Below are 26835 nucleotides of genomic sequence, written 5' to 3' on the forward strand. Positions count from 1 at the left end.
TATCAAGGGTGATAACTTAAAATTAATGATTGCAGGCCAGGTGAGTGGCTCATGCCTGTAATCTCAGCACTTTGGGAGGCCAAGGTGGGAGGATCGCTTGATCCCAGGAGCTTGAGACCAGCCTGGGCAACATAGCAAGACTTAGTCTCTACAAAAAATACAAAAATATTAGCTGAGTGTGGTGGCGAGTGCCTGTAGTGCCAGCTACTTTGGGGGCTGAGGTGGGAGGACCGCTTGGGCCTAGGAGGTTGAGGCTGCAGTGAGCCGAGATCATTCCACTGTACTCCAGCCTGGGTGACAGAGTGAGACCCTATCTAAAAAAAAATTAATAATTGTAGATGTTAATCACATCTACAAAATACCTTCAGAGAAACATCTAGACTAGTATTTGACCAAGTAGCTGGGCACCATAGCCTAATCAAGTTGACACATAAAATTAACCATCACACCAGGTTCTGAGGGTGCTACTGGTCTGAGTACCACAGTTTCTGAGAACCACTGGGTTTGAGTATTAATTCCGGGACCTTATTTGGATTCCTTTCAGGAGGAGAGAGTGTTAAAAACAGAACATTGCCCTAAATTTGGAGAATAGAGGGAGAAGAGTCCCCTGAATCCCTCCACTCTTCCCACAAGGCCTGTCTTTGTGACATGGTTGATCTTTGCCCACCCACAGGCAAAAGTTTTCGCATAGTTGGTGTGGCCCAGCCAGTCACAGGGCAGCCCTCGGGCATCTCCTCTGCATTGTTTTCCTGGTGTCTGGCGAGCCTTCATCTTCCTTATCAGTGGCAGCAGAGCAGCCCAGGACTCAGAAGGGAGCAGGCAGCATCATCCCCTCTACACCACCCTGTGGGGACCGTCTTCCCACCAGGCCAGAGCCCCAGCCCATCTTGGAGCTTTTAGGGGAATATAAGAACAGGCTCTTGGGTCTGGCATTTAAAAGTCCAGTGTAAACATTTCATCGCTCTTAACTTTCTTCCCACGGAAGCATTCTCCCCTGCCAGCAGTTCAGGCCATCAGGGTTGGTGGGGAGGTGGGCAGGACACTGACACAGGTCATGGGACCACTGTGGGTCCAGCCCGCCTCGTGGTGCGGGGAGGCGACTGCTTGGCTCTCAGGGACAGGGCCTGTCAGTCTCTCTGTGTGCCCCCCAAGCTGCTCAGGGACAGGGCCTATCTATCTGCTCACCTTGTGTCCACCAAGCTGGTCTAACACTTCACAAACGGCAGCGAGCGTTCTTGGCAACCAGGGGGCTGTTCTCAGACTTGGGGGCCTATTTCCAAACTGCAAGGCAGGAAGAGCCACATTTTAGCATTCCATCACACTAGTTTACCCCAACCAGAGCTTCTCAGAAGTTTTCACTGAAACTTTCTAAGAGTCGGGATGCTTTGCTCAGTGAATAATAGAAAATCCAAATAACAGTAGCTTAAACAACAGGGCAAGACTTTTGTACTGTTTTTAGGCCATGGGCCTCTTTGACATCTGGTGAAATGTGTGGACCCTATCACAGAATAGTGGTATTTTTTTAACCACTTTGTTGAAACATAATTGGCATACAAAAAGCTGTGCGTATTTAATGTAGACAGCTTAATGAGTTTGGAGATAAGTATGTACCCATGAAATATTGTGGTTTTAAAAACATAAAATACAGTACATTCCATTATAAAATAAGGCAAGTGTACTGAAAACCCATTATCAAACTGTGTTAGTCTGGGTTCCCCAAGAAACGGATGCCAAGACAAAATTAAACAGTTTGACTGGTGAGAAAAAATAGGCAGGGAGCTAGCAGGTGAGGCTGGGAGAGAAGTCAGGCCTCCAAGGAAGCAAAGAAAGAAGAGAGGGAGGGAGGGAGGAAGGTTGGAAGTTTCTATTGCTGAGCAGCCTTTGGAAAGTTCATCAAGGCCCCTGGGAGGCCTCAGCCAAAGTTGGCTGTCAGGAGTCCCCTGTCTCTCAGGAATGGCCAGTCTTCATATCCCCTGGGGCTCAGTCACTGACTGGGAGCAGCCCTAGCAAGACGCCCTGGCAAACACAGCTAGACCTCAACTGGAAGCCGCTGGCACTCTCAGTCAGTTACTCTGTTGGAGGTCTGCAAGGTGCATTGTCATGGCCACCACACAAGCGATTACAAAATTATTTGTGCTCTAGAAATATGTGCGCTTTTCATTAATAATTAAAGAGGATCTAACAGCAGGCCTCACAGCTACCGTAATTTCAAAGTCAGGAGGAGCATAAACAATATTTTGAGATATCTGCAACAATTGTAATGTGATGTCGAAATCACTGTGATCTCTTTTGATGGCAAAGTCACGGGCATGGCTAACACTCCTATGATTTGTTGCATTCCTAATAGAAAGAAATGTGAAAATCGGCCAGGCGCGGTGGCTCACGCCTGTAATCCCAGCACTTTGGGAGGCTGAGGCGAGCGGATCACGAGGTCAGGAGATCGAGACCATCCTGGCTGACACTGTGAAACCCCGTCTCTACAAAAAATAACAAAAAATTGGCAGGGCATGGTGGCAGGCACCTGTAGTCTCAGCTACTTGGGAGGCTGAGGCAGGAGAATGGCGTGAATCCGGGAGGCTGAGCTTGCAGTGAGCCGAGATCCCGCCACTGCACTCCAGCCTGGGTGACAGAGCAAGACCCTGTCTCAAAGAAAAAAGCATAATATAAAAATATTTCCCTCCCAAACCATCAGGTAATAGATAGAGCTGCCCCCAGAACTGGCAGTGTTTATCCTGTGATTTTGTGTATCCCCGGCACTTTTCAAGAGGTATATGAGACCCAGGTTTGTGTAGCACAGATTTAACTATCTCAGATTTGTCACCTGTTGGCTAGGTGACCTTGGGCAATGTGTTTGGCCTGTCTGTTCGCTGGTTCTCTTGGCTGCAAAATGGGGATAACATTAATGTTTATGTCAAAGGGTGTGTATTTTTTTTCACGCTTTAATGAGGTAACGTGTATAAATCATGGTGTCTGGCACAGAGTAAACACCTGGTAAGTATTAGCTGCTGGTATTGCCATTGTTATGAACCATTCTACTAAAGCTCGTATTCCGGTTATCTATTTCGGAGTAGCAAACCACTCCCAAACATAGTGACTTGAAACAACAATAATGCCTTATTTAGTTCATGAGCCCCCAGCTTGGGCAGCGCTTGACAAGGAAGGCTGCTCCAGCATCCACTGAGGGCTGGAGGATCCCCTTCCTAGCTGGCTCACTGGCTGGGCTAGCAAGTAGGTGCCGGTTGTTGGCTGGGAATTCAGCCAGAGTTCAGGGCTGGAAGACTCAGTTGCCTTCCAGGTGGGCCTCTCCCTGTGACCTGGGCTTCCTCACGTGATGGCTGCTGGGTTCTGAGGGCAACCATCCCGAAAGAGAGAGCCAGGCGGAAGCTACATTGCCTTTTATGACCTGGCATTGGAATTCACACATCACTTCTGCCATAGGCAATTAGTAGAGACACTTCCAGATTCAAGGGAGGGGACATTGATTTACCTTTTGACAGGTTTCTGGAGAACATGTGGGACAGGAAATATTGTCATGGTTGTTTTTGGAAACTGCCATCTGCTGGAGCTAGGTATTAGGTGATTTCCATCTTATCAACTCCGACGTAACATCATGCAGGCGGTTCATCTTTCATTCTTTAGGGTTAGTCTCTTAGGAAGGCACCTCCTGGAACAGTCGTGTCAAGTTACTAACAATGGCCTGAACAATAAAGGCATTTTGTTATCTCACAGAACAAGAAGGCTGAGGGTAGGCAGATCCAGGTTTGGGGATGTGCTAGATGATGCCACTAGAGGCCCAGGCTCCTTCTCTCCATCCACTCTGCATCCTGTGTGCTGGCTTTTTGTCATCAGACTTGTCACCTCATGGAGGTGACATGGCTGCTGCAGTCACAGGCATCATCTCCGCAGACTGTAGCATTCAAAGAAAGAAGGAAGGAGGCCAGGATATTTCTTCCCGATCCCCTTTCTCCCCAGCTCCTTCCCTAATATTTTTAACAAGGAGAAACATCTTTCCTGGAATCTCTGAGCAAATGTCTCCTTAGGTCTGATTGGCCAAAACTGGTCATGTGGTTTCCACCAACTGCAAGGGAAGCTGGGAAAACCTACATCTGGCCTTTCCAGCCTCCCTCATGAGAGGTGGGCTTTGCTAGCAAGGACGAAGAGGAAGGAAAGTGGCCATAGGGAAGGCAGCCAACAGGGTTGGGGATAGGGGTTCCTAGATCAAAGCATATGAGCCTGAAAAGATACCTTTTAATTGAAGTTTAATAAAATATAGAAAAGTAGCCAAATTATAGGGGCACAGTATGAATTTTCACAAAGTGAATCCACTCAAATAACCAGCACCCAGGTCATAAACAGAGCGTTCCCTACCCCTCAGCAGCCCTCTCAGGCCCCCTTCCACTCACTCACAACCCCCCAAGGCACTAAACAGCATAGGTTTGCTTTGTCTGCTCTTGGACTTTATATAATTGGAATCTTATAGGATGACTACCTTGTGTCTGGTGTCTCTCCGTTGACATGTTTTGCAGTTCATTCTGCTCATGTGGGTAATTGTACATTATTAACTGTCAGCTTTGTATACTATTCCATTGATTAAATACTCATCCATTGGGGAGTCTCAGGGTGGAGCTATTATGATAGTGCTGCTGTGAGTGTCTGGGGCCATGTCCATGGTGACATGTGCAGACATTTCTGTCATGTAGGTCCCTAGGAGAGGAATTGCTGGGACACAGGATAGAGGATGCCTATGTTCAGCTTTAGTGGATGCTGCCAGTTTCCAAACAATGTACTCTCGCACCAGCAGTGTGTGCAAGTTCCAGTTTCTCCACATCCTCACCAATACTTGGTATTGTCTGTCTTTAATTTAACCATTCTCAGGTAGTATATAGTAGTATCATATTGTGATTTTCATTAGTGTAAGAATTAAAGAAAGAGGAGAGAAACACGAAAGGTGGCTCGCCAGTCAAGACAGGTTTATTTTAGAGAAAACAAACCTGAGAGGAACCTTCTGGCTGAGTTAGGTCAGGGCCACACTCTCTTACAGACTAACAGTTTTTAAGGATTCAGGGTGGGAGAGTTTATTAGAGGCTTGGACTGCTTCTGTGTCTCTTTGTTGTGCTTATCTGGGAGGGACAGTTGTGTGTCTGTTTCCATACATCTTTCTGCAGCTGCAGGCATATTCCCCGGTAGCTTCCCTATCTTAGTGCACCTGAAGGGAAAGGAACGTGCTTATTAAGATCCACTGTTTTACTGGGGCCCATTGTATGAGGCGAAGTTTGGCAGTTACCCAAGAGACTTTCCCCCCACCTCCCTCTGTGCCTGAGCTGTCTTATCTGTGTTTTACTGTCTGCTCTTTCTGTCTGCTTGTAGTTAGAAGAGAAGTGATTTCCTTGAAATGCATGAGGCCAGAAAGGGAGCTGGAACTTAAAGTGGCCGTGTTTGTCCGAGATGACAAGATGACAGAACAAGGTGCTCTTGTTCTGTCAATTAGCACTTCTCTGTTGGTGAATCCTCTGATGAAGTTGAGTGCCTGTTCTTTTCTTTCTTTCTTTTTTTTTTTTTACAGACAGGGTCTCACACTGTTGCCCAGGCTGTGCAGTGGTGCAATCCCTGCCCACTGCAGCCCTGATCTCCTGGGCTCAAGTCATCCTTCCACCTCTGCCTCCCAGATAGCTGGTACTACAATGGTGCACTCTCATACCCAGCTAATTTTTAAAGCTATTTTTAGTAGCGATGAGATCTCAAGGTCTTTCTACGTTGCCTAGGCTTGTCTCGAACTCCTGAGCTTAAATAATCCTCCTACTTCAGCCTTCCAGAGTGCTGGGATTACAAATGTAAGTCACTGTGCCCAACCTATTGTATGTTTACACTGGTAATCTTCTTTCGTAAAATGCCTGTTCAAGTCTTTTGCAAGGCCGTGAACTGTTGGAAGCTCCTCATGCACACTTATTAGTTGCTTTCTAAAATTGCTGTGCACATTTGGCTGTCCCTGAGCCACCACCAGTGCTCCATAGAGTTTTTGGCACCCAGTCTTCTGGGCACACACAACCCTGAACCACGGTGCACAGCATGGCAGGCTGAGCAGGGGCCCTTTGTGCGGTAGACAACCTGTACAACCACACCTGACAGCCCTGCATGCCCCTATCTTGTACAGAGAGCTTCGGGTGGGCCAGGTGGGCCATGCTCAGAGGAGAACAGAAGGAAATGAGAGTTTGCAGTTATGCTGGAGGTAAGATAACTTGGGAGATCTGCTTAGTGGCTGCAAATACCTAAAGGACTCTTCTGGCACCCAGGAATCAGCTTTGTTCTAGGAGGTCCTAAAAGCCAAAGCCAGACTGACCAGTCTTAGCTCAACACAGGTTAGGCTGTGAACATTCCTTGAGGTCTGGGTTATTGCATAATGCTCAACATACAGTATGCACTTCATATATACCTTTTGGATGACTACTTAACAAAGCTATCTTGTAACAAAATGGGCTGTGTTTGGCATGGGTGGGGGGAGGTAGTGAGCTGCTAGGCACTGTGAGTGTGCAAGGCCAGGCAGGAGGACTGCTGTCCTTCTATAGTGGTAGAAGGGGAGTAATGCCTTTGTTGAGGACCACTCCATATGAGATCAAAGATTCTCTCAGCCCCTAGACTCTGTGAAGCTATGAATTATCCATGCTGGGGTTCAGTAAAGGCAGGCTGATTTCAGTATTAGCCGAAGCAAACCCTAATTAGGAAGGCAAATTGATTTCCAAAAAAAGATTTGGATGATATGTTCCCGGGACTGTTAGAAATGGCTTTGTAATTGTCTGTTCTTTTGCATTATTCATGCAAATGTATGTCTTTGTGAGCTAAGTCAGTCTCCCCCTTCCCCTCCCTTCCCTCTCTCCCTCTGCCAGGGTTAGCACCTTCTCTGTTCCAGCCCCTTCAGCTAGCCTTCCTCTGGGGAGAGTTGGGGGTTCACAAGGAAAAAGAGACAGATATGCTGGGGAGAGCCCCCAGCCACGGGGGCCAACAAGGAACCACGCAGAGCTAAGAGCTGGCTTTCTGCCCCCACCCCACCCCAGGTAGCCCGGTCGCAAGGGAAAGGCATCTTCCTCTTCCGCAGGCTGAAGGACATCATGGACTGGAGGAAGGTGAGCCTGCCTCTTCCCCCCTTCCTCCCTGAACCCTCCTCTGACCTTGCCAGCAGGAGGGGCCGCTCTTTCCTGCAATCAAAGCTCAGAGGGCTGGCAGAGAAACTCTGCCCACAGGTCTGTCCATTGGAGCAGGGTCTCCAGAGCCAGATTGTCCAGGTTCAAATCCTGATCTTGCCACTCAGTCACTCAATAGCTGTGTGCCCTTGGGCAAGTTACTTCACCTGTCAGTGCCCCAGTAAATGGGGATGGTAATTGTACCCGCTAAGGATGCAGTGAGCTAATAAGCAAACACGCACACACACACACACACACATTCTCACACACACCCACACACCCAGCACAGTGCCTGGCACTCAGCGCTCGATGCATATTCTTTATCTGGGCCTCCTGCTCACGTGGCTGGGGAGAGTTTGGCTGACTCTTCCTCAGGGCCTAGACTGAGCCTCGGGGGCAGCTCCCTCCCAACCCCAATCCATTCTTGTCCCAAGACACAGTACAGTAGAACTCCTGGTTCAAATCCTGCCTCTCCCACTCGGCAGCTGTGTGGCCTTGGGAGAATGACCGAAGCCCTCTGAACCTGAGTGGTGACGATGGTGCAGGGTGGGTGGAAGGAGCAGGATGGCTGAAATCCTATAGGACCAGCCCCTGCTGTACCAGGAGGCGCACAGCAGTGCTCAATGTCTTGACTCCTCCCATGAAACTGTCGGGGCACTGCAGGGAAGAGCTCAGCAGCCTGGAGGCCCAGCCTGCCTGGAGCACTGTCAGTCCCTCTGGCAGTCATGTGAGTGGAGGTGGGGCTGGGCCCGGGTCCCAGGAAGGCAAGACCTGGCTGCTTCTGTCTTGACACAGCTGAGTGGGGAACAATGGTGGGTGAAGCAGGTCTACCCTGAGAGCCAGTGCTGCCTGCCATTATCGGGGCTGTTGTGTCACCCAATCAAGTGTGTGACCCTTGTCTTTGAGTGAAGGGGACAATAGGTGGGAGAGGCGTTTGCAGCCTGTGAGGTGCTGTGCGGATGCATGAGCGCATTGCTGTCTTCCAGAGCTGGGCTGGCAGGTAGAGAAGAAGGAGCAATGTCCTCGGGGGCCCATGGGTGGTGTAGGCCGCACTGTCCCACAGAACTTTCTAGAGGGATGAAAATGGTGGATATCTGTGCTCTCCAATGCGGTGACCACTAGCCACATGCAGGATGTTGAGCACTTGCCACCTGGCTGGTGTGACTGAGGACTGGATTTATAATTTCATATCCTTTTTAAAAATTGTGGGCCAGCAACAGACACATGAAAAAATGCTCACCATCACTGGCCATCAGAGAAATGCAAATCAAAACCACAATGAGATACCATCTCACACCAGTTAGAATGGCGCTCATTAAAAAGTCAGGAAACAACAGGTGCTGGAGAGGATGTGGAGAAATAGGAACACTTTTACACTGTTGGTGGGACTGTAAACTAGTTCAACCATTGTGGAAGACAGTGTGGCGATTCCTCAGGGATCTAGAACTAGAAATACTGTTTGACCCAGCCATCCCATTACTGGGTATATACCCAAAGGGTTATAAATCATGCTGCTATAAAGACACATGCACACGTATGTTTATTGTGGCACTATTCACAATAGCAAAGACATGGAACCAACCCAAATGCCCATCAATGATAGACTGGATTAAGAAAATGTGGCACATATACACCATGGAATACTATGCTGCCATAAAAAAGGATGAGTTCATGTCCTTTGTAGGGACAGGGATGAAGCTGAAAACCATCACTCTCAGCAAACTATCTCAAGGACAGAAAACCAAACACCGCATGTTCTCACTCATAGGTGGGAACTGAACGATGAGAACACTTGGACACAGGAAGGGGAACATCATACACTGGGGCCTGTTGTGGGGTGGGGGGAGGGGGGAGGGATAGCATTAGGAGATATACTTAATGTAAATGACGAGTTAATGGGTGCAGCACACCAACAGGGCACATGTATACATATGTAACAAACCTGCATGTTGTGCACATGTACCCTAGAACTTAAAGTATAATAAAAAAAAAAATTATGGGCCGGGCATGGTGGCTCACACCTGTAATCCCAGCACTTTGGGAGGCTGAGGTGGGCGGATCATTTGAGGTCAGGAGTTCGAGACCAGCCTGGCCAACATGGTGAAACCCTGTCTCTACTAAAAATAGAAAAATTAACCGTGGTGGCCCTCAGCTGTAATCCCAGCTATTTAGGAGGCTGAGGCACAAGAGTTGCTTGAACCCGAGAGGTGGAGATTGCAGTGAGCCGAGATGATGCCACTGCACTCCAGCCTGGACAACAGAGCAAGACTCATTCTCAAAAAAAAAAAAAAAAAATTGTGGTAAAATAGGTAACGTGAAATTTACCATTGTAACCTCTTTTAAGTATGTGGCTTTGTCACATTAAGTGCATTCACATTGTTGTGCAACCACCACCACCACTGTCTGTCTCCAGAAAGTTTCGTCTTCCCAAACTGAAACTCTGTAACTGTTAAACACAAGCTCCCCATTCCCTCCTCTCCCCAGCCCCTGGCAACCCCCATCTACCTTCTATCTCTATGAACTTGACTACTCCAGGTCCTCATCTAAGTGGAATTAGACAATATTTGTCCTTTTGTGTCTGGCTTATTTCACTTAGCCTTATGTCTTCGAATTTCATACATGTTGTAGCATGTAATTTCATTTACTTTTCATCAAGGTAAATGTAAATGGCGTCTTGCGGCCAGTGACTGCCCTACTGGGCAGCACCAGTCTAGAGTTTAAACACTCAGGCTCTGGGCCTAGACCGTGTAGGTTCACATCCCAGCAAACCACTAACTGGCTGTGTGACCTTGGACAAGTTACTCTCCCTCTCTGTGCTTCAGTTTCTAATCTGTGAAATGAGAATAACATTAGTACTTACCTGATAGGGTTGATTTAAAAATCCATTGAGCTACCCAAAGTAGTGTCTAACACAATACCTAGTACACAGGAAATGTTCCGTAAATAAATGTTCAATTATTATTATTATTACAACTAGGACACAAGAAGCTCTGACGACCAGAAAGATGATATTCCCGTGGAGAACTATGTGGCTCAGCGTTACATTGAAAATCCCTACCTGATAGGAGGTGAGATGGCTGTCTCTGCTCCTGCTCTTCCATTGCATGGTCATCAAACAGTCAGTCAACAAGCTTTGACCAGCAGCCTGCCAAGGGCCCAGCCTGACACCAGGCATGAAGGGATGCATGGAAAGAGATGGGTTCTGCAGTCTCCTACCTCCTAGCCATTGCCTGTACAGTTCCCTCTGCCCGGCATGTCCATTCCACTCCCTTCTTGGTTCAGGAAAATTCTCCTCCTTTAAAAACCAACTTATTCATGCATTTATCCAATAAATATTATAAAGCACCTACTTGGTGGCAGCACTGCCGTGAATACTGGCTGCCCCCCACCCTGCTCTCCTGGAGCTTACACCCGCGATGAGCAGGCTGCAATAAACCAGAATACAAACCACGGGACAGTCCCATGCAGTGCTGGGTGCTATGAAGTCAGTCAAGCAGGGCAATGGGACAGAGAGTGACATGGGGGCCAGGAGGTGGGCACGTGAGCTGAGACCTGAGTGACAACTGGGAGTCACTGTGGGTAGATTTGGAGGGAGAGGAATGCAGGGAGGAGGAATCGCAAGGGCAAAAGGCCCTGAGGTGGAACGCAGCCTCCTCCCCGCAACCTTGGCGGGTTTCCCCAGGCAGACCAACATCGGCTTTTCTCACTCGGGCTCTGGGAACTACAGGCACATCAAGCATGCCTGACATCATTGCAGTAGTGTTAATGCCAGTTGTCTCCTCCCACGTCCTCTGGCAGTTACCTTCCCCAGGGGGCAGCCCCTGGGCCTCTTCTCCTCTCTTCCCCATAGTGACCCCATCCTGTCTGTGGCTTAAACACCACCCAAAGGCCAGTGACTCCAGCCGAGACCTTGCCCCTGAACCCCAGATCCTTACGTCCAGCAGCCTGTGACATCCGTCTTGGGCATCTGCCAACCACTCAAACCCAACACATCCCAAATTCTGCCCTCCCATCCCCCCGCCATGCCTCAGCTTCTCCATCGGGGACACAGCTAGAAGCCAGGAGCCATTCTGGGTGTGTCCCCCTTCCCCCGCCACATCTGGTTCTCACCAAGCTCCCACAAGCTCTTGAATCTGTCTGGCCACTCCTCTCACCTCCACCCCAGGCCTGGTCACCATCCTCTTCCTCCTAGACAACCACGCCCGCCCCCTCGCTGGTGCCTGCCGCTGCTCTGCCCACTTCACTCCACCCCAACGTGGCAGCCAGAGAGGAGACGCCCTTCCATGGCTTCCCATGGATTGTGAGACAAAACCCCAAAACTGCATGGGACCTGACCTCTGCCAGCCTAACTGACCTCATCTCCTTCCACCCTGCCCTTGGCCCAAGCTCTTTCCCTCCAGACTGTTCTCCCAGTTCCTTCTGCCCAAGGTCCTCACCACTCTGGGCTGGGCAGGCACCTTCTCTCCATGAAGGTCACCACTCCCCATGGGAGTCTTTGACCACTGAGTTTCAAGACTTCCCCCCAAGTTGACCCCCACGCACCCCTCTCCCACCTCCCATTATTCTCCCTTTATACCTTGTGCAGTTTTTTTGTTGAGTTTTTTTGAGACCATGTCTTGCTCTGTCACCCAGGCTGGAGTGCAGGGTCACGATCATAGCTCATGCAGCCTCCATCTCCTGGGCTCAAGCGATCCTCCTGCCTCATTCTCCAGAGTAGCCGAGACTACAGGTGTGCACCACCGTGCAAGGCTAATTTTTTGTAGACACAGAGTCTCACTATGTTGCTCAGGCTGGTCTTGGATTCCTGGCCTCAAGCGATCCTCCTGCCTCAGCCTCCCAAAGTGTTGGGATCACAGGCATGAGGCACCGCGCCTAGCCCCTTGTGTAGTTTCAGCAGGAGCTTCATGAAAGCGGGGTTTCCTGTCTGTCCACTGCTATTTTCCCAAAACCTAGCACAATGTCTGACAATCAATATTTGTTGCACAAATTAATTTTTTCCTTGCCTGACAGGCCGCAAGTTTGACCTGCGTGTCTATGTGCTGGTGATGTCGGTGAGTAACGAAGGTGGGGGCCCTCCTCCAGCAGGAGTGAAAGGGTGGCTGGACTAGGGAGATGGGGGGAAGAGGCCTGGGGGCACCTTGTGTGAGCTTGTCTGGTTTTATCTCTCCCTGGGAGATCCCTGAGGGACATCTAGGGATAGGTGGGGGCAGGGAGACTTATCTGAGGTTTACCATCTTAGATGCCCCAAAATCTAGATTTGCCCTCTCTCTGCCCTTCTTTATTCATTCAGTTATCCACAGCAGACATTTATTGAGCACCTACTAAGTACCAGGCCCTGGCACTTAGCAGATTTTATCTCATTCAGGCCTCCTAATAACTCAGAGAGGCAGGTTCTATTGTTATCCTCCCTTTACAATGAGGGAACAGATACAGAGGTTGTGTACCTTGCCCAAGGTCACACAGTTGGTGAGCAGCAGAGCTGGCATTCAAATCCAGGCAGCCTGGCCTCAGAGCCTACTCTCTTAACCAGGGAGTGGCTATATTCCCTCCACCCATTCATTCATTCCTTCATCCAGCCAATGTTCAAATCTTTTTGCTGGGCACAGGATACGGGGGTGTCCAAGACAGACTCCGCCCCTGTCCTCCTGGACTTCACCTTCATTTTATTTCCTTCTGTATCACCCTCCACCTGGAGAAAGGAGGGGATAGAATCAAAGAAGCCTGGTGTAAAAGCAGGTGCCTGAAGGATAATTTGGGAAAGACATAAGGGTACTTTGGGTGGAGGAAACGGTAGGTGCAAGAGCTAGGCGGTGTGAGAGTGCCTGTATATATTCCCTTTCCCTTCTCTCTCTCTGTTCCCACCTCTGCCTTAGTACATCCCGCTGCGGGCCTGGCTCTACCGGGATGGCTTTGCCCGATTCTCCAACACCCGCTTCACGCTGAACAGCATTGATGACCAGTGTATCCTGGGATCCTGGCTAACCACCCCTGACACACCTACCCCTTCCCACACTCTGGCCAGTCCCAAGTGAACTCCTTTGTCCCACAGGTGTTTGCTGAATGCCTGCTGTGGTCTGAGCATGGGAGACAGTGTATGAGATAGGTCTGGTCCCTTCCCTCTGGGAGCTTCCAGTTTTGTGGGGGTGATTCCATGGGAGAGGCCAACTCTGCTCAGAGCAGCTCACCGCAAACTGCTCTGCCTGATGATAGTTTTGGTGCTATGCCTAACATTCACATTTACTTATATTCCTAGGGTTGGACAGTTTTAGCCCCTTTGGAGAACATTTGCATCCTTTTATGTGCCTCTTTCTTCAGTGCCTAGTCATTGGCTCACTCATTCATTCAAATACAATGCTATTTTCACCCATCCGATTGGCAGAGACCAAAAATTTGATAACACACTGTCCTGGCGAGGCTGGGAGAATACGTATGTTGCTGGCGGGATTGTAGATTGATTGGTATGACTCCTTTGAAGACAATCTGTCAAAGATCTGTTAAAAGACAAATGCACATGCCCTGTGACCCAGCAACTCCCCTTCTGGGATTTTATCATCTTACAAGTACATCTGCAGTATAGGACAAGACAGGCTTCAACGTCATTCACTGCACAGCCTTGTTTGTGAGAGAAAAAAATAGGGAACATTGAAATGAATGGCTCCTTTATACAGTGGAATACTATGAAGCTGTTAAAAAGGAATGGGAAAGTGCTTTATGTACTGATATGAAACAATTTCCAAGATATATTGTTAATTGGGAAAAAACAAAGTATGTCTGGAACAGTGTGAAAGTATGTTCTCGTTCATGTTAAAAATTATATCTGGTCAGATGTGGCTCACACCTGTAATTCCAGCACTTTGGAGGCTGAGGCAGAAGGATCACTTGAGGCCAGGAGTTCAAGACCAGCCTGGGCAACATAGTGAGATCCTGTCTCTATGAAAAAAAATAAAAATAAAAATAAATTAGCCAGATGTGGTGTCACATGCCTGTACTCCCAGCTACTCAGGAGGCTGAGGTGGGAGGATCACTTGAGCCAGGAGTTCCAGGCTGCAGTGAGCTGTGATTTTGCCCCTGTATGCCAGTCCGGGTGACAGAGCAAGACTGTATCTCAAAAAAAAATTCTCTCTCTCTCTCTGTCTATATATATTTGTTTGCTTATCTGTACGTAGACATCTCTGGAAGAGCAGACAAGAAGCTTGGTGCAGCAGCTCACACCTGTAATCCCAGCACTTTGGGAGGCCAAGGCAGGTGGATCACCTGAGGTCAAGAGCTGGAGACCAGCCTGACCAACATGGTGAAACCCCATTTCCACGAAAAATACAAAATTAGTTGGGCATTGTGGCACCTGCCTGTAATCCCAGCTACTAGGGAGGCTGAGGCATGAGAATCCCTTGAACCTAGGAGGCGGAGTTTGCAGTGAACCAAGATCACGCCATTGCACTCCAGCCTAGGTGACAGAGCAAGACTGTGTCTCAAAAAAAAAGAAACTGGAAATAGATGTTGCCTTTGGGAAGAGAAATGTAAGTGGATACAGAGGTAGAAAGGAGATGTTTCCTTACATACATTTTGTGCATTTTAACTTTTGAGCCATGTGAATGTATTATGTGGTCAAAATAGACACATCAAAAGAAGTTTTAAAGATCTTTAGGCCTGAGCCTCAGAAGAAAAGAGGTAGACAATCCAGCAATATTTAGGAGGCAAATGGGCGGGACCAGATGACTTGCACATGGGAAAGATGGAGATGGGGGTGATGCTCCCCAGCTTCAGGTGTGGACAACCCAGCCAATGCTTTTAGCCCATTTGCATCTCTCTGCGTTAATTTCCCCATTCAGTTGAGTGAATGTCCAAGGTGATGCATGTGCATTGCCTGCATGTGAAACTGCGATTAGACCTTTCTGAGTATTTTTTGCAGTTTGTTTTTTTCTATTTTGCCAACGTCAGCACTTCCAGGACGTTCATTTTGTTTTGTAATTCTAACAAGCATTTATCATATGCAAGCCATCGTGTTTAGTTTAATTGCCACCTACTTTTTTTTTTTTTTTTTTTTTAACTAAAGTTAAATAATACATGTAAAGCACTTAGAACAGTGGCTGGCCCAGAGTGACCTCTCAGTAAATGTTAGTGGTCCTTCTCTCCCACTTAAAAATGTTTGCACAGCTCTGGGCATCATGGGGACTTTTTAAACAAATCAAGCCCTCTCCCGGGGCTAGTTTCTAGTTAATGAGGCTTTGCTGTTTTCACAGTGAGTAAATACACATTTTCCATCCCTCCTTTTATATTGTTTTAAATTTTTAATCTTGAAATATTAATAGAAAATAATTTTCTATAAATAGAAAACTGCAGGAAAGACTATAACAACCCATGCATTTACCATCCAGATTTAACAGATTAATATTTTATCATATTCGCATCAGATATTACATACCAACTTTTAAAATAATTTTGGATCACAAAATAATAAACATTTTTAACTTGACTTTATTATATATATTATATATAGTTTATACATAATCATTCAAATATATATTTGCATATAGTATGTCTATACATACACTAAAACAAAAATATTCATTGAAACACTGTATATAATAGTATACAGTCATCACCCTTGATCCCTTAAATCTCCCTTGAGGGATGGTGAAATGAATGATAAAATATCGATGTAATCTTGTGCATCTGTTGAAAGCAATGAGATAGGTCGAAATAAAGCAATGAGATACGTCGAAATATCATGACATAGAAAGGTATCTAAAACAGATGATTAAGTGAAAAACAAAACGTAAGATGGAGAACCTGGTATATTCATGTTCCAATTTTTGCCTTTAAGGAAGAATGTTTACATTTAAGAAAAAGTATGAAAGGATGTTCATGATTCACTAATCTATCTTACTGATTGATTGATTGACAGTTTCCCTCTCTGTTGCCCCCGATCGAGTACAGTGGTGGGATCACAGCTCTTTGCAGCCTTGAACTCCTGGGCTCAAGTGATCCTCCCACCTCAGCCTCCTGTGTAGCTGAGACCACGGGCACATGCCACTATGCCTGGCTAACTTGTTTTTTTTAGCAATGAGTTCTCGCTATGTTGCCCAGGCTGGTCTTAAACTCCTAGGCTCAAGAGTGTGACCTTGATTCAACAGTTTGAATCCTCCCACCTTGATCTTCCAAGGTGCTAGGATTACAGGCGTGAGCCACCGTGCCCAGCCTCACTAATCTATTAACTCTGAAAACTGCAGAGAATTAGAATCAGGTCAGGAAACATTTATTTTAAACTTTATACATCTCTATTATGAATTGTTTCTACAATGGATAGGCCTTACTCTAATAATAAAATAATCAAACATTGAAAGGATATAGTTTTATAATAAAAGTGGTATAGCTCATGAAAATCAAATCAGAAAATGCAGAACAGTACAAAAAGGAAGAGAAACCTTCTCTAGGCATATTTTCTAGCAAAAATTTCTTACTATTTTGGTGTATTTCCTTCCAGGCTCATTTGTAGGGAATTTTGTTGTCATTCACCTTTTATATATAAATGATCACACTGTATAAATATAACATTTTCTTGCACTAAACATTATCAGCAGTATTTTCCTTGTAGACTTTTTTTTTTTTTCGTTAACAAAAATATTCCACTGAGTAGGTTTCCTGGTTTTCTAATCCCCCACGCTGCAGGCATTTGGGAAGTATTCCATTTCTTGCTATAGTGACACATAATGCTGCAAAGGAACATATTTCTTCATAAACCTTTTACAGTATTTAAGATTTTTCCTTCAGATGGTGTCACAAAGGTGTAAATACTGAGTCAAGCCCATCTGGCCAGATTGCTTCCCAGAAGAGTCCTTTTATCTTTTTACCCTCACTGGGCACGGTGGCTCACGCCTGTAATCCTAGCACTTTGGGAGGCTGAGGCGGTCAGATCACTTGAGGTCAGGAGCTTGAGACCAGCCTGACCAACATGATGAAACCTCATCTCTACTAAAAATACAAAAATTAGCCAGGCGTGGTGGCAGGTGCCTGTAATCCCAGCTACTTGGGAGGCTGAGGCAGGAGAATCACTTGAACCCGGGAGATGGAGGTTGCAGTGAGCCGAGATTGTGCCACTGCACTCCAGCCTGGGCAACAGAGCAAGACTCTGTCTCAAAAATAAGTAAATAAAAATAAAATATTTTTACCCTCCTATAGACTGGTCCATTTCATCCCAACTCCCCAGTCCTGGGGACAACTGTTTTAAACAGCCATTTCTGAAACGACTGGGCACATCTAGGTGAAGCAGATAGGGGCATTCATTATATGATTCTTGCAAATATTCTGTGAGTTTTGAAGTTTTCAAAATGAAAAGATTTTTCAAATGCCACTGACTTGATGAAGAAGCAGAGTTTTGCCTTAGAATTAGCATTTCTTCCAATTTTCACTTTCCCCCATTTGCATGCCTTTGAAATTATATATCTTCTATTACTAGGAACTTTGAGCTTTTTCCCAGATGGGGTCCTACCAGCTTTATTTTCTCTTTTATGTTTGTCCGTATCCTTTACTTAGTAAATAAACAGTCATACTTTTTATTGTTAATTCATGTGGGATTTTCATGTGACAGAAACAGACTATTGCATTTGCTACACATCTTTTCTGTGGTCACTGATTCTTTAATTTTTGTATTGACATCTGTTCATTTTTATTTTCACATGCTTGATGGCTTACTTGTCCATTGGTTTCCTCTGTGATTTTTACCATCATTTCTAAACTAAGAAAAGTCTTTTTCTCCTAAAGATTTCACAATGAATCAGTTCTGTTTCTCTGTGGATTTATTTTGATTGTATGTTTACTTTGCTACTTGACCGTTGGTCCATTGAGACCTGGTTTTAGGTTCCTCTCTAGAGATGGGAGGCTCTGAGGTTGGCTGACCCATCTCTCACCCCTTTCTTTTAGCCTCTGCTTCTCCTCGGCTCCTAAGGAGGCCCGCTGTCTCCTCCACAGCAGGCGGGAGCAGTAGGTGAAGTGTGAAGTTCTGGGAGCTGTGCTTCCTTCATCTGAAGACAGCTATTCCCCCTCTTCAGCCAGTAACTTACTTTGCCCTAGCATCCTCTTTTCCTTTTTTTTTTTTCCCAAGACAGAGTCTTGCTCTGTTGCCCAGGCTGGAGTGCAGTGGCACAGTCACGGTTCACTACAGCCTCCATCTCCTGGGCTGAAGCGATCCTCCTACCTCAGCCTCCCTTGTAGCTGGGACCACAGGCACACACCACCATGCCCAGCTAATTTTTAAATTTTTTGTAGAGACTGGTCTCAAACTCCTGGGCTCAAGCAATCCTCCTGCCTTGCCCTTCCAAAGTGCTGGGATTACAGGCCACTGCACCTGGACTTCTCTTCTCCTATTTTTTTGTAGCAGCTTTATTTGGCCATAATATCTTCATATATTGAGATATATATTGAGCTTTACTGAGACATAATTCATATATCATACAATTTACCCAGTTAAAGCATGCAATGAAATGGCTTTTATCATATCCACACAACCATTACCACAATCAGTTTTAGAAAATTTCTTTTTTTTGAAACAGGGTCTCCCTATATTGTTCAGGCTGGTCTCGAACTCATGGGCTCAAATGATCCTCCCACTTCAGCCTCCTGAGTAGTGGATACTATAGGCGTGAGCCACCATGCCCAGCTATTTTAGAACATTTTTGTCATCTCCCCAAAGAAATTCCATACCCATTAGCCATCATCCCCTATTCCTCCCTAGACTCCTCTCCCAGGCCTTTGCAGCCACTTCCTGTCTCTGTATATTTGCCTATTTTGGACATTTCATATAAATGGAATCATACACTATGCAGTCTTTTGTGTCTGACTTCTTTCACTTGGCTTGTTTCTAAGGTTCTTCTATGTTGTAGCATGGATCAGTACTTCATATTTCTTTTTGTTCTTTTTGTTTGTTTTTTTGAGACCAAGTTTTGCTCTTATTGCCCAGGCTGGAGTGCAGTGGCGCCATCTCGGCTCACTGCAACCTGTGCCTCCTGGGTTCAAATGATTCTCCTGCCTCAGCCTCCCAAGTAGCTGGGATTATAGGTGCCCACCACCATGCCCGGCTAATTTTTTTGTATTTTTAGTAAAGACAGGGTTTCATCATGTTGGCCAGGCTGGTCTTGAACTCCTGACCTCGGGTGATCCGCCCGTCTCAGGCCCCCAAAGTGCTGGGATTACAGGCATGAGCCGCTGTGCCTGGCCTTTCATATTTCTTTATTGCCAAATAATATTCCCTGTATAGATACATCACATTTAGTAAAGTGGGTATACCATTTTATCCATTGATGGCATTGTAGTTGTGTCTACTTTTTGGCTATTGTGAAAAATGCTGCTATAAAAATTTCATGTACAAGTTTTTGTGTGGACATATGTTTTCATTTCTTTTTCTTTTTCTTTTTTGAGACAGAGTCTCGCTTGGTCCCCCAGGCTGGAGTGCAGTGGTGCAGTCTTGGCTCACTGCAACCTCTGCCTCTCAGGTTCAAGTGATTCTCATGCCTCAGCCTCCTGAGTAGCTGGGACTACAGGCATGCGCCACCACACCTGACTAATTTTTGTATTTTTAGTAGAGATGAGGTTTCGCCACGTTGGCCAGGCTGGTCGCAAACTCCTGACCTCAAGTGATCCGCCTGCCTTGGCCTCCCAAAGTGCTGGGATTACAGGCATGAGCCACCACGCCCAGCCTGTTTCCATTTCTCTTGAGTATATATTTAGGAGTGGATTTGCTGGTCACATAATAATTCTATGTTTAACTTTTTGAGGAACCTGTATGTAAACTGTTTTCCAAGGTGCTGCATGATTTTACATTTCCACTAGTATTGTTTGAGGGTTCCAATTTCTTTATATCCTCGTCAACACTTGTTATTTTGTATTTTTTGAGACAAGTTCTTGCTCTGTTGCACAGGCTGGAGTGCAGTGGTGTGATCTCGGCTCACTGCAGCCTTGACTTCCCAGGCTCAAATGATCCTCCCACCTCAGCCCCTCAAGTAGCTGGGACTATAAATGCTCGCTTCCACGCCTGGCTAATTTTTGTATTTTGTGTACATACAGGGTTTCACCCTGTTGTCCAGGCTGGTCTTGAACTCCCGGACTCAAGTGACCTGCCTGCCTTGACCTCCCAAAGTGCTGTGATTACAGGCGCGGCCACCATGCCTGGCCAATACTTGCTATTATTTGTCTTTTTCATTATAGCCATCCTAGTGGATGTGCAGTGGTTTTGATTGGCATTTCCCTGATGACTAATTATACTGAGCACCTTTTATGTGCTTGTGGCCACTTATAAATCTCTTCAAATCCTTTGCCCATTCTTAAACTGTATTATCTTTTTATTGTTGAGTTATAAGAATCCTGTATGTATTCTGGATACTAGTCCCTTATTAGATACATTATTTACAAATATTTTTTCTCATTCTGTGGGTTTTCTTTCACTCTTTTATAATTTCCATTGAAGCACAGAAGTTTTTAATTCTGATAAAGTTGAATTTATCTATTTTTTCTTTTGCCATCTGTGCTTTTGGTGTCATATCTAAGAAGATCTGCCTACTCAAGGTCACAGTGACTTATTCCTCTATTTTTCTCTACAAATTTCGTAGTTTTGCCTCTTATATTTAGGTCTGTGGTCCATTCAAAATTAATTTTTGGGCTGCGCGCAGTGGCTCATGCCTGTAATCCCAGCACGGAGGCCAAGGCAGGTGGATTGCTTGAGGTCAGGAGTTGGAGACCAGCCTGGGCTACATGTTGAAACTCTGTCTCTGCAAAAAATAAATTTGGGCCAGGCGTGGTGGCTTATGCCTGTAATCCCAGTACTTTGGGAGGCTGAGGCAGGTGGATCACCTGAGGTCGGGAGTTCCAGACCAGCCTGGCCAACATGGTGAGACCCTGTTTCTACTAAAAATACAAAAACTAGCCGGGCGTGGTGATGCTTGCCTGTAGTCCCAGCTACTTGGAAGGCTTAGGCGGGAGAATCGTTTGAACCTGGGAGGTGGAGGTTGCAGTGAGACAAGATGGCACCACTGCACTCCAGCCTGGGTGACAGAGCAAGACCCTGTCTCAAAAAAAAAAAAAACCAAAACAAAACAAACAAAAAAAAACTCTAAAGAAGACGTCTAGGAAAAAGATGCTAAAGAGGATACTCACCTTTTCTAGAGAGGCTGAAACCACCCTACTCTGTTCAATACACCACAAACTGGAAGAACCATACATTTAGGGGAATTAGACTTGGAGTCAGAGACCTAGAACCTCTACCTCCCCATCTGAGAAATGCCCCAAGTAAGTCCTGGAGAAAGTCAGGTCTTATGGTCATTTCATGAGGTTTGGTACTGGGTGTGGTGGCTCACACCTGTGATCCCAGCACTCTGGAGGCCGAGGTGGGTGGATTACTTGAGGTCAGGAGTTTGAGATTGGCCTGGCCAACATGGTGAAACCCCATCTCTACTAAAAATACAAAAATCAGCCAGGCATGGTGGCGGGCGCCTGTAATCCCCGCTACTTAGGAGGCTGAGGGAGGAGAATCGCTTGAGCTCGGGAGGCGGAGGTTGCAGTGAGCTGAGATTGCGCCACTGCACTCCAGTCTGGGCAAAAGACTACGTCTCAAAACAAACAAACAAACAAACACAACGAGGTTTGGGGAAGTCATCCTGCTTAGCTGTGGGGTGAAGATGTTGAGGAAGGGGTATTCTGAATGGTGGTCACTTAACTTCTCTGAGCCTCCATGGTCTCATCTGTGAGATGGGAATAATTTGGGGAAAAAATGAGATAACGTGTGTAAACATGCTCTGTAAGCTGCAAAGTGCTGCTGATGTCACTGGTGGTGATGATGGTGATGGTACTGAGAGGCCAAATCTCAGGGCTGGGCCTTCCAAGGCCACCCTGACCCTATCCCAGTGCTGGATCCCTTTCCAATATTCCTACAAAGTGGCTGCCCAGCCTGGACCCCTCTAGTAACAGACAGCCTAGTGTGTCCTGAGATGGTTGTTCTGTATTTGGTTCCTTTACTTGTTAGAACCACTCCTCTTGAATTAAAAAAAAAAATCATAATATAACACAAAGTTTAAAAAAGAAAAGAAAAGAAAAACCGTAGTATAATATCAGCTATGCCAGGCACTGGAAGAGGCACAGTATTTAACCTTTTGAAAAATCCTGTGAGGTCAATATACTGCTATGTACCCCCATTACAAGGTGGGGAAATCGGCCTAGGGAAGTGAAATGGCTTTTCAGGAGCCCACAGCCAGGAAAGATGCAGGCGGGATTTGAACCCAGGCCTATCTGACTCCAAAGCCCACACACACGACGGTGGAGCTATTTCGTAGCCTTCCCCTTCAATTCCCAAGCAAGGTCTCAGTTCAGTCCTGGGGACTTCGTGGGGCAGGGCTCACCCTTTTTGTTCACACTGACCCTTGACCACCACCCTCTCCCAGATATTCACCTCACCAATGTCGCTGTGCAAAAAACATCTCCCGACTACCACCCAAAGAAGGTGAGGAAGCCGGGCTCGGCTCTGCACGGGTGCAGCCTTCTGGGGCCAGGTCGGGGTGGGAAGGGTGGAGTGGCAAGGAGCCCAGGACAGGCCTGTCTGAGCCTGTGTTCACCAGTGAGGCAGGCCTGCCCATCCCACTTGCAGGGCTCAGGGCAGGACTACAAATGGAGGCCCACATATCATGTGTCTCAGTATTTAAAAGTTGCAAATCACACTAACACACACCTAAACAAAGTATGTCCTATCCTCCTACCTTGACAGATATCTTCTATTGGTCAATGGATTAATCAATTAATGTAATGTATCATACAGATATATTTGATCTCTCTATCTATGTAAAATAACCTGCAAGGCCAGGTGCAAATACAGAATTCTCAGACTTCTCAGAGTCAAGGGCCAGATCAAGGGGACACAGGAGAGCAGGTCCCCAGCTCACACCTGTTCCCTTCTCTTCCCTCCCCAGCTCCATCCCACACAGTGGGGCCCTTGTGCATACACACCCCTGAAAATGGCAACCTGTTGGTCACTCCTTGGCCTTGGGATGCACACATAGTCAGTGTGGTCTGTCCTTAGCAAGTCAGGCTCAGAAAAGGGGCCTATGCAGGCCATGTGGGCAGGGACTTCTGGGGTCCTGCATAGCCAGTCCTCTTAGACATGAAGAATTTTTGCCCCTCAAAGAGGGGCACACCTGGGGTCATCCTAATTACAGGGCTCAGGGCTGGGCCCCTCTTGTCCAGGTCTAAGGGAAACACTGAGAGCAATTGTGTAAGGGTCCTAGCAGGCCAGGTCCTGACTAACTGAGTCTTCTCTCTCGACCCGGCTGCCCGGGGCCCAGGGCTGCAAGTGGATGCTGCAGCGCTTCCGGCAGTACCTGGCGTCCAAACACGGGCCCGAGGCAGTGGAGACGCTCTTCAGGGACATCGACAACATCTTTGTCAAAAGCTTGCAGAGTGTGCAGAAGGTGATCATCAGTGACAAGCACTGTTTCGAGCTGTACGGCTACGACATCCTCATCGACCAGGACCTCAAGCCGTAAGTGGGTGGGTGGGAGAGCCAGAAGGTCATAGTTTGCATACTCGGCACCCAGACTGCCCAGGTTTGAATCCCACCTCTGCCAATTCCTAGTTGTATAACCTTGTGCACACTTACATTTTCTGTGCCTCAATTTGCCCATTTGTAAATGGGGTTGGTCATGACAGGATCTATCCATAGGTCATTATAGGATCGTTACGAGGAGTAAGTGAGATATAGTCTGTAGAGCACTGAGGACAGAGCCTGGCACTGGGAGGCCCTTCCTGATCATCTGCTGAGTCAGGAGTTCTCCCCTGTACCAAGCAAGAAACTTCCCCTCTGTAAGTCTTAGAGCTTTGAAGATGCAAAGAGCCATGTGGAATATCGTTACAATGTCGACCTCTGCCAAGACTTTGATCCACTCCCAAGATGCCTGTGGAGGAGGTTGAGCTGACGAATAGAACAAGCCTGACCTGGCAGGGACCACCATGATGGCCTCACATGATGCAACAGGACACAGAAGCCCAGTGAGGGTCAGGGAGCTTGAGGTCATGTAGCAAGTCAAGGGCAAAGCCAGGCCCAGGGTCCAAGGACCTGGGCTGAGCTGCTCCCCACCAGCACTGCCAGCTCCAGGAGCCAACCCCCTATTCAGGGTTACCATGTAAGTGTTGAGGGGCTTTCTAAGCCAGGAGGAGGAGCCCTAGAGCAAGACCTAAGTCAGGCCCTTGCTCAACGGAAACAGGGTCCTGGCACCAGCAGGTCTCTCTCCTTTGTCCCCTGCAGCAGGATGTGACTGCTGACATTAAGGTGGACCTGGTGGAGGAATAAGCTCTGGCCCATGCTTGGACGCCAGCTACTGCAGGAAGCACTGGAGCATCCACTTGCAGCCCTGGGGCCTGGGTAGTCAGGTTAGGGGAGGGACCTCAGTTAATCGCCACCTGGCCTGCTGAGACCCCTAAACAATTGCCCTCAGCGCTGCCCTTAGGCCTGGACAAGAGGGGTCCAGCCCTGAGTGTTGTGATTAGGATGACTCCGGCTGTGCCCCTCCGTGTGGGCAAAAATTCTGCAGGTCCAAGAGGACTGGCTGCACAGGACCACAGGTGGCTATGTCGCCCCTCTGAGCCTCAGTTTCCTCATTTGTAAAATGGGAAACACCATGTCTACCTCTCCAAGTTGTTAGAGTAATTTACCAAGATAATTTGCTGTATAGTGGAAAGGGGCTTGGTCTCCCACAGACCTGCTGGGTGAGCCCTTCCCTCTCTGGGCCCCAGCTTTCTGTCTGTAAAAGGATGGGGTTGAACAAGACAAGAGGTGGCTAGCAGGAGGTCTTTGGGCTGCTTTTGGCCTGCAGATACTTTGAATTTGGCCTTTAGACTGTTTTGTTTTTAATTTTAATTTATTGACAGGCTCTAAAATTTGGAAGATGTTTACATAAAAATCAGAATTACCAAGTACAGTGACTCAAGCACCTATAATAATAATGCCAACTACTCAGGAGGCTGAGGCAGGAGGATGACTTGAGGCCAGGGGTTCAAGCCTGCAGAGAGCTAAGATTGCACCACTGCTCTCTAGCCTGAGTGACAGAGCCAGATTCTGACTCTTTTGGCTTTTCTGGAAAAATCAGATGATCTCGCAATTCTGGACTCACATTCCCACAGGGCAGCACTCTCCTGGGGCTGGCCACAGCCACCCCTTTAGACTTGGAATGCCCTCTCCAGCTCACCACAGTCTCCACCCCTCCCCACTGCTTCCCAATCCCTGACACAGCAGGTTGGGTGCCACCTACAGTGTGCAAATTTTCACTAAGAAAGGGAAGTTTTTCTTGCATTCACATCTCTATTGGAAGAAGGGAAAACAATAACACCACGAAAGCACCATAATCATTCCTATGCCAGCTTTCTACATTTGAGTTACCTTTCTTCAAAGTGGAAAGGTGGCTCACCCCTGTAATCCCAGCACTTTGGGAGGCTGAGGCGGGTGGATCACCTGAGGTCAGGAGTTTGAGACCAGCTCGACCAATATGGTGAAACCCCATCTCTACTAAAAATACAAAGAAATTGGCTGGGCGTGGTGGCAGGCACCTGTAATCCCAGCTATTCGGGAGGCTGAGGCAGGAGAATCGCTTGAACCTGGGAGGCAGAGGTTGCAGTGAGCTGAGATCATGCCATTGCACTCCATCCTGGACGACAAGAGCAAAACTCCCTCTCCAGAAAAAAAAAAAAAAAAAAAAAAAAAAGGGAAGGGGGCTGGGCACAGTGGCTCCCATCTGTAATCCCAGCACTTTGGGAGGCTGAGGCAGGAGGATGACTTGAGGCCAGGAGTTTGAGACTAGCCTGGGCAACCTAGCAAGACCCTATCTGTATAAAAATAATTTTAAATAGAAAGGTAGAGAGAGTAGCCTGGATTGAATTGATGGTGGGGTCCATGCATCCATCTAGCCTCTCAGTGAAATCCTAGGGGCTCCAGGGACCGAGTAACCCTAAGACTCTCTACTCCCCTCCCTTCCCAGGTGGCTCCTGGAGGTCAATGCATCCCCATCACTGACAGCCAGCAGCCAGGAAGACTATGAGCTCAAGACCTGCCTCCTGGAAGACACCCTGCATGTTGTGGACATGGAAGCGAGGTGAGGGAGAGCAGCCTTGATCACATGTCCTTGTACATGACAACTGAGGCTCCCACCAAGGAAGAGGGGGAGCTTAGAACCTTGGGGCCTCAGTGGCCCTCAGCGACAGCTCTGGCCTGCCCCACCACTTTATAGATGGAGAAGCTGAGATGTCCACAGAAGGTGGGGTCCTGACCCAAGGACTTGACCTCTCCGGGGCAGGGCAGGGCCAAATACAGCTTTCTGAGACAGTCCAGCAGGATTTCCTCAAAACCTCCTGACTGTGGGGCTCTGGACTAGTCACATCACCTTTCTGAGCCTCAGCTTCCTCATCTGCAAAATAGGAAATGCCATGTCTACCTCTCAGAGTTGTTAGATTAATTTACAAAGATAATTTGCTATCTAGTGCCTAGCTAACAGTAAGTGCTCAATACAAAGCTATTGTTTTAACAATGTGCAATAGCAGAAAAAAAAACAACTCCAGAGCTACTTTTAGGAATGGGTGAATCCAGGTGCTCAATGTTGGCTGGTCTATTCTCTCTCTTTCTCTTTCTCTTTCTCTC

At 47.2% G+C, this 26835-nt stretch overlaps 1 protein-coding gene across 7 annotated transcripts in view; it reads left to right on the forward strand.

Annotated features, from left to right (window-relative positions):
* Positions 1–26835, forward strand: part of TTLL9 (tubulin tyrosine ligase like 9) — a 75753-nt gene that overhangs the window by 42052 nt on the left and 6866 nt on the right. For 5 of the 7 annotated variants that reach the window (XM_054466897.2, XM_054466898.2, XM_054466896.1 and 2 more), the window contains 7 exons: positions 7050–7118; positions 10153–10243; positions 12186–12226; positions 13049–13136; positions 22601–22659; positions 23495–23691; positions 26180–26293. In XM_054466897.2, coding sequence (XP_054322872.1) covers positions 7050–7118; positions 10153–10243; positions 12186–12226; positions 13049–13136; positions 22601–22659; positions 23495–23691; positions 26180–26293 — 659 coding nt within the window. The remainder of the gene's footprint in view (positions 1–7049; positions 7119–10152; positions 10244–12185; positions 12227–13048; positions 13137–22600; positions 22660–23494; positions 23692–26179; positions 26294–26835) is intronic. The other 2 variants (XM_054466902.2, XM_054466903.2) reach the window with 2 other exon arrangements.

This window comes from Pongo pygmaeus, chromosome 21, assembly GCF_028885625.2.
Source record: "Pongo pygmaeus isolate AG05252 chromosome 21, NHGRI_mPonPyg2-v2.0_pri, whole genome shotgun sequence".
In the NCBI taxonomy this organism is placed as follows: Eukaryota; Metazoa; Chordata; class Mammalia; order Primates; family Hominidae; genus Pongo; species Pongo pygmaeus.